The sequence below is a fragment of the Carassius auratus genome, chromosome 19, assembly GCF_003368295.1.
Source record: "Carassius auratus strain Wakin chromosome 19, ASM336829v1, whole genome shotgun sequence".
Lineage (NCBI taxonomy): Eukaryota > Metazoa > Chordata > Actinopteri > Cypriniformes > Cyprinidae > Carassius > Carassius auratus.
This window is the reverse complement of record NC_039261.1, coordinates 19,414,926-19,423,274: the sequence shown is the minus strand read 5'-3', so window position 1 is coordinate 19,423,274 and position 8,349 is coordinate 19,414,926. Positions and strand designations below refer to the sequence as shown.

The 8,349-nt window shown below is 34.5% G+C and overlaps 1 protein-coding gene across 1 annotated transcript; it reads right to left on the bottom strand.

Annotated features, from left to right (window-relative positions):
• Positions 1-4,504: 4,504 nt before the first annotated feature.
• LOC113120278 (HRAS-like suppressor 3) lies at positions 4,505-7,876 on the bottom strand. Its single transcript, XM_026290193.1, has 4 exons — positions 7,730-7,876; positions 5,438-5,543; positions 5,071-5,339; positions 4,505-4,786 (listed from the first exon to the last, which is right to left on the bottom strand). Exons 1-4 carry the CDS (start codon positions 7,835-7,837, stop codon positions 4,625-4,627), a joined length of 645 nt encoding a protein of 214 aa, XP_026145978.1. The 5' UTR covers positions 7,838-7,876; the 3' UTR covers positions 4,505-4,624.
• Positions 7,877-8,349: the final 473 nt, after the last annotated feature.

Genomic DNA, 8,349 nt, shown 5'->3' with positions numbered 1-8,349 from the left:
TTTTAATTCTTACACTTAAAAGCTGAGGGCGCATCTCCGCTGCTGCACCCGGCTGCCATGTTTACATCACCACAAAGCCATCGCAAAGCTCCTCCCTCCCGCATGCAATGGGTTGTGGGCAATATTAGCTCTTAGAGTGTGCATTGATCTGCACTTCGAATTCTAACTGAAAATAGTAGACCATACGGGTATCTTTGGAATACTCTTTTCAACATACTACGATTTGGGACATACTAATTCTAGTTTCGCATACTATTTAGGACGGATAGTATGCGAATTGGGACTCAGCACATGTCAGATTTTTTTCTGTTGTAGCAACGCCTGACGTGACCCGCTCGGCGTAGCATTTGACCCACCTCATGCGGACTGGCCAATGAGGAGAGGGCCTTAACTTGAGGCTCTCTCTTCATTGGTCAGTCCGCATGAGACTGACTCTCAACCGCTCTCAACTCACGTTCAAAGTCATAGGCAGCTGCTGAGTCCCAATTTGCATACTATCCGTCCTAAATAGTATGCGAAACTAGAATTAGTACGTCCCAAATCGTAGTATGTTGAAAAGAGTATTCCAAAGATACCCGGATGGTCTACTATTTCCGGTTAGAATTCGAAGTGCAGATCAATGCACACTCTAAGAGCTAATATTGCCCACAACCCATTGCATGCGGGAGGGAGGAGCTTTGCGATGGCTTTGTGGTGATGTAAACATGGCAGCCGGGTGCAGCAGCAGAGATGTGCCCTCAGCTTTTAAGTGTAAGAATTCAAATGTTTAACCCTAATTAAAGTTATATTTTATTTCGTTACACACATTGAAAAATGAATTTCGAAAGATGGGAGGGGATAACCTGAATCTTAAAACGATATATACTTATGGATTAGAGAGTTTAATTTTGTATTTTAAGAGAACTGGGCTGATTAAGAGAATTTAGAAAAAAAGCGGGATACATTTTTTTTTGTCCTCACATTATGAAAGGGTGAACTCTGGTGCACATTGCACATGAACGTCAGAACCAGTCGCCTCACAAACGACCTGCGTTTGGTTCTACGACGACGCAGCCCTGCTTCCTCACTCCTCAACTTGGTAGAAGAACACATTGTAAAATGTATTGTGAAAAAAAACGATGAGAAAAAATGATGGGAATAGTAAATAAAATTTTATTGGCATAAAGAATGAATGAAACGTTAACAGTTGTGGTGTGCGTAACTAGGCAACCACGTTGTCGTTCATGTTGCATGACGTCATCGAAGTATGTCCCAGAGCGTGCATACTCTTTTGCTACACACTCAAAAGTATGTACTTTTCCCTCACAAATAAAAGTACATACTTTTAGGTCGTAGTATAAGTAGGCGAATTGGGACTCAGCACGCGTCTCTGTGCAGCGCAAAAACCCGTGATGACAGTTTGTTTAATATAAAGCGGGAGATTACGAGATACAGTATTTTGCTCGTGCCCTTGCTGCCCTGTGCCCTTTAGAGGTCTTGGGCCCCTGGGCAATTGCCCAGTTGCCCGTATGGTTAATCCGACCCTGCACACATGACACGCAGGAAAAATTATAAGGCTAAATTGTGTGCACGATTTACTAATTCATTCCCTCAATGTACTAAAACATGCACTTGATTACTATAGCATTCCCTCAATTTACTATTGCGAACAAATTAGTAAAGCATGCGCACAATTTATTGATTTTTTCTTGCATGTTATGTGTGGGGCTCCTTAGTTTACACTTAAAACAACAACAAATATTTGTCAATGAGTTATTCAAACTTTTCTTTGAATTTAGGTGACTTTTTTTTGCCAAATGGCAGATATTAATTCTTGTTATAATCACAAAATTCTTTCAAACAAGTCTTTGTGTTTCATGTAATTTTGTATCTCCAGTAAATGTATCTTTATTTAATAATATTTATGCATGTTCACTGGAAAACAAGGCAAAAATACTGAGGAAGAACAGCATTTTTTGCAGCATGATCTTAACGTACAGTAAAATATGAAATATTGTAGTGTCTGGGAGCAGAGGCTTTCAGTGCGTTTCTGTCAAATTAATATAGTTATGAATATCTAGACATTTCCATTTACAGAACATATTTGTGTTTTTCCTCATTTGTTCCTCAAGTTTGATTTGCTTGGTTTTAAAAAGGTCTTAACTTCAACTTCATAAACCTGAAGAAACTCTGTTTCCTTACACATTAAACTCAATATTCAGCTTGTTGTAGACCCCACTGGTTCTCTGTCTGTGTCCTCGCTGTCCTCATCTCATGGGTCTCATGTGGATCCTCACTCTGAATGTTCATGATGCAGAAACTGATCACATGTTTCCCCTCTGTATAGGAGCTACATGTATGTCACCTCTGCATGTGCTGGCCGTACCTGACCTGTGAAGACTGCTGACAGGGTGTTTGTACTGGACAACGAACGCTGAGCCTATCGACAACGTACAAGCACCTGGCCACACGGCTGAACACCAGTTCTTCATTAAACACGACTGCAGAGAAGTAAACACCAGGATGTCATTCCAAGACTTTATGGAAGTGGAGCACTTTAGACTGAACTCAAGGACACAAAGAAACGGGACTGCAAAAACACGAAAGGCCTGGAGATGAACACGTTGTTCACTTGTGCAGATTTAGTGAAATGGAACTGAAGCAGGATCCAAACACTCCTCACGTACACACAGGCTTTCCTGAAATATGTTCAGTGCCCTGCTAAAGTCTCCTCTATTTACCAACATCAGGGCATTGAGAAAGAGGTGACCTGGAAGGAGTAGAGAGTCTGCATTTTACAAGAAAAAACACAGAGAAAAATATGAGATATTAATTTGCCGCTTAGCAATATTTAACTCATGTATATACTGTATATTTACATTTTTCAGTGTGAGATTGTAATATCTATATATATCGTCAGAATTCTATTTTTCTTTCTATTTTATTACTTTGGCTTGATCTTAAAAAGTGCTTAATAATTTCATTTAATAATTTAATAAAAACAACTGAATTACAAATCGCTTCGTATTCCACTTCATATGACTAGTATTTTACAGTGTTTTGAAAACACTTACTTGATTATTTATCTTAAGTGTGACTTAAATTATTCCATCAATCAATTTTCATTCAGTACTTTAATATTACGGCGTTAAATTTAATTTTCTTTAATTTACATTTAAAAGCTATATAATATATGACCATTCATGTTTTTAATATAATCATGTAATGTATACTAGAATTATTTTACTGTATTTATTTTAATACTAAACATTTATTCATAATCCTTTGCTTTGCAATACAAAAAGGCAAGACATAAATTTCAAAAACTTTGCAGCTGCAATGTGTTGTTAAATGTTAGAATTTTGTTTGATTAAAAAGTACAAAGCTAAGTGAAATAATGGTTTAGACCTACGTGAGAGGGATTCGAACCCCGGTCCAAATAAATGCATGGAAAAATCTGATTGGCTGTGACATAATTTCCGCTCTTTGGCCAGATGATAGGTGAAAATTGTTAGCCTAAATGCACTGGACGCTTTGGATAAAAGTGTCTGCTAAATGCGTTAATTTAATATTATTTAATTAAAATTTATTCAATTAAATGTACTTATTAGTTTTGTTTTTTTTGTTTTTTTTTACTTAACTTAGTTAAGTGTTAAATTTGCGTTAAAATTACTTGAAAAATGCTTGTGCAAAAACTTGCCAAATAAAAATTAAGTAAATTTACTTATTGTTTTTTTCAGTGTAGGAAATGGCAAATGTAAATTAAATATGTAAATTTAAATACAGAAATACTTTGCATCCATATGCTTCCATATATTACAGATGAATGTTTATTGTGTCTGTCATTCTCTTGAAATCATGGAATTGGTTTACTTGGAAATGTAACTGAAATAACTTTTAAAATATAGCTCACATCTTCCCACTTCATTACAATACATTTAAACATTTGTGCCTTTTATTTTCCTTCCCTGGAAAATTTGATCTATGAATTTTCTTTTTTTTTTTTGTTAAATGTTTGTTTAATGTCCAGTAGATTATTTTTAATCAAAAGATCTTCATCAGTGCTCAGATCCTTTAACTGTAGTCACAGCACATGCAAACTGACTGTGTGGATCATCTGATAGAGCAGGAATGAAGAGACAGGGAGTCCGGGGTGTGGGTGTAAAATGGTTTATTAATGAGTTAGCTTACTTGTCAAGCATCAGATGTGAAGTGGAGGATAACAGAAATCAGAACTAAATTAACATGATTTTAACATGATAGGTAAAAATTGGTAGTCTGAATGCACTGTAAGTCGCTTTGGATAAAAGCGTCTGCTAAATGCATAAATGTAATTTAATTTTTAATTTAATTTAATTTAATTTAATTTAATTTAATTTAATTTAATTTAATTTAATTTAATTTAATTTAAAATTTAAATTTAAATTTAAATTAAATTTTAAATTAAATTTATCCATTTAGAAGACGCTTTTATCCAAAGCAACTTACAGTGCATTCAGACTACCAATTTTTACCTATCATGTGTTTCTGGGGAATCGAACCCCCAACCTTGCACTTGCTTACGCAGTGCTCTACCAATTGAGCTACAGGAACTACATTACGCTACATTAATTGATGACAATATCCTATTAATTCAATGGCCTAATCAATTAGGCATTGTGAGTATGTGGAAAATACATATAAAAATGGCAAAAAAAAAGCAAACAAAACCAAAACAGTTCGATACTTTACTTTCTAGTTTTACACAAAAAAAAAAGCCGACCAATATAAGACCAATAACTGCAACAACTGCAAAACCATTTCGCACCTGTGAAAATAAACAGAAAGCATTTGTATTAATTCATGGTGTGAAAAGTTGTTGCCAATGTGTCCTTAATCCTGATGTTTTAGCCATTTAATTATAATTTGTTGTATTTGTGAATTATTATAATATATTATGTGATGTATTATTAATATGAAAGGCTAACACGCCTTATATATCTAAATAACCAACTCATTTTTGACATAATATAATGTTTAATTTAGTCACATTTGAGAGATTTATGAGTACAGTGTAATTCGGATATAAAAGGTCATGCCGGATAACTGTACCTGCTGGGATTTGGGTGTTCCGTATCTCAAGCCCGTAACAAAGTGTTCACAGTTATGTGTTTCCAGATTGTATGGAAGTACCTTCCCCACAAGGTTCTCTGCTTTCTGTAGTATATCTGGAGTGTAAAGTGGAGGACATTGCTTATCCAAGACATTGTGGGTATGGTACTTATTGTTGCCGACCACATCCTGCAGTTTTTCTTTCTTCACTGTCGCCTCGGAGTGTACTACTGACTTCACACTGCTTACCCCGGCATCAGCGTGCTCAGCTACAGAGAAAGACATGGAAAAGTGAAAACACTCATAACTCATGAGACTTCAATTGAAAGTTTCAGATTCAATATATACATATATATATATAACTCACAGGTTGGGGCTAAATGAATGACATTGCCATCTCCAGTATAGAGCGCCCAGTGTTGATATAGGCCTCGATGGATTTTAATGAGGTCTGCAGGCTTGGGCTTCTCGGTCTATAGGGGACAATAGCAAGCTTAATATTAAAAAAAAAAAAATGTTACTGAGCCTGTACACAGAGAATATATAGTACCTGTACTTGTTTCAGAGGAGTTTATAGCTATAGCTAAGCAATTTTTGTTGCCTTGAGAACAACTTGTATAGTTTTTTAACTCTTTCTATCATTCTTTTTTATCGTAATAAAATAGTTTTCTGAAAAACCCTTGAAATCACAAATTTCTTTTGTTACTTAAAACAAGTACAAATATGTAGTAATGGGGTCAGAGAAATAAACTTAAATATGAAACAAGATGATTTTTCTGACCTCTCTTGTTCTTGTTTTATACATACATTCATTTTGATACATTTATCAGTAAACATATCTGGATTTAAGGATATGTTGTGATATTTATACTGGAAAACAAGACCAAAATACTGAGTGTAAGAGAATCAGAAGTATGCAGTTTAAACATCACTGTAATCCAAGCTAACTCAATCAGAGCCTTAAAACACATCATATTTTACTTTAGTTGATCAGTTCCTGGAGCAGGAGGCACCAAGACACTGCTTTCTCTTTGATTTAGAAGCTCTGTATGCTGCCCTTCAGTTACTGTCAGATGAGCTACTGCCCCAGGACCTTTTTCTGACAAGATAAGAACATAGCAAATACATGGCATGGGGAAGTCCTGGCCTAGTGGTTAGAGAGTTTGACTCCAAAGGTTGTGGGTTTGAGTCTCGGGGCTGGCAATACCACCAAAAAAACAAAAAAAACATAGAAAAGCTGATATGTTTGCTCATTTATAGTCTGACTAGGCCAAACCTTTAAAGTCCTCACGAAATCAGTCAGTCAACCTGTTCTGCTTCTAAATGCAAACCCATGACATGACATTTCCACAGAGAAAGAAAAAATTCTATTTGTCGTATTCTTTGCATTAGAGAATTGTTTTTTTTTTTTCTAAATTCCAGATGTCCAAATAATTGTGAAAAATATAAATTTTGTGTAAAAAAACTTCTGTTAGTTTTGTAACTTTTTATTTTATTTATATTTTTAGGTCTATATTCCAAAGTGTTCAGAACTCTGCTTTAAAAGACATTATATGTTGTAAGTGACAGTTAATAGGTTAAACGTTAGTATAATCCTACACTGTTAAAAAATCGCTGTAAAAAAAAAAACGGCCAAATTTTAGACAGTAACATACTGTTTTTCTTTAAAACAGTGCATTTTGGGAAATATTCATCATTTTCGAGAAGGTGGCCTGCTGCTATATATCGTAAATTAACAACGTTCAAAGTCGACATCAGCGGCTGTGTTTTAAATCACACCCTACACCCTCATTCACTATTCCCTACATGAGTTTACTAATATAGTCCACCTGACAGAGAGAATGAAAACTGATGAGTGAATTCAGACACTGATCAACAGCTGCTGATAACGAGCAGAATCACTGAAGAAAAGAGAAACAAGAACTACAGCTGACTTCAGCAACAGCTTTAGATTAAAACAACTGAAGATTTGAACAACTCAACAAACAGATCTTATTGAGAATTACAGAGATTTAGATGATGATGTTTTACTGTTTCGTTTGACGTCACCATTGTGGAGATCAGTGTTTCCTTTAGTTGGGCTCCTCACTTTTAACGGCTATATTTGTGACTTTTATGATAATAATAATAATAATAATAATAATAATAATAATAATAATTCATTACATTTATATAGCACTTTTCTAGGTACTTACATCTGTTATAGCAATATTTATGATTATGTTTAAGTGTTTAATTTATTTTAACACCTTTAAAATAAATAAGCATTGTAGACTAGGCTACATATTGTAGGCTAGAAATGGAAAATCTAAATTTCTGGTCAATTTTGGCACAAAAAAAAATACTGTATCCCATATGTAAAACAGTGTGCTAGTTTGAACTTCTATCATTACATACATGCGTAATATTATTTTTTTTTTAATAGATTTTATCTATTTTAAGTCGCTTTGAATGAAAGCGTCCGTCTGCCAAATGATTACTCCTGTCCATGGTAGAATTTACGTTAAAGTAATGTAAAAAGAAAAATAAGAGTGGTAAATTAATGGTTGAGAGCTGTAAATTAACAGTCAATTACTGGCACCCCTGCTGCCAGTAAATTACTATTATTTAACGGCACAATTTTTTACAGTGTAAACTAATTTAAATTAGAATAACTCACCATTTCTGAAATTCCTGAGTTAATAGACATCGATTCTTTAATTTGTTCTGATTCCTTAAATGTATTCTCTGAATGAGTTCTCAACATATTACTATTTTTATCAATCATTTTTCTGTTTTTCTGTTTTTTTTTTTTTTTTTTTTTTTTTGCTTTAGAGAAGGTGAGTTGCTCTTTTATAGTGTGATAGAGCACACCCCTTAAGGGTGTGGAATTTTCCAGAACAGTTCCATCAGCACTGACAAGTGAAGCAATGCTGTTCATCGTTTCACATGTGTCAGAAGCAAACATCACCAAGAATGAGAAACACTGTCTTTAGCTGACAGTCACAATGCTGCAAAGCAGTGTTTCCACTATTATTTTCTACTTATGTCCTTATTAATCTGAAAATACAATAAATTGCACTAATTAAAAGGGCCGGCCTTAAGGTGCTCAATGATGTGCTGTTTTTAAGTCAAATGACATTTGATTGTTCTTCAAAAACTCGTTCTCCCACTGTCACCATCACATGAGGAAGTGTTCCAGAAAATACTCGATTAACCACATTTCTGAACATCGCTCTTTTTTCTTTTTGTTTTTTTTTTTTTTTTGCATCATCTTTGGTTAGTATATTAATTTTTTAT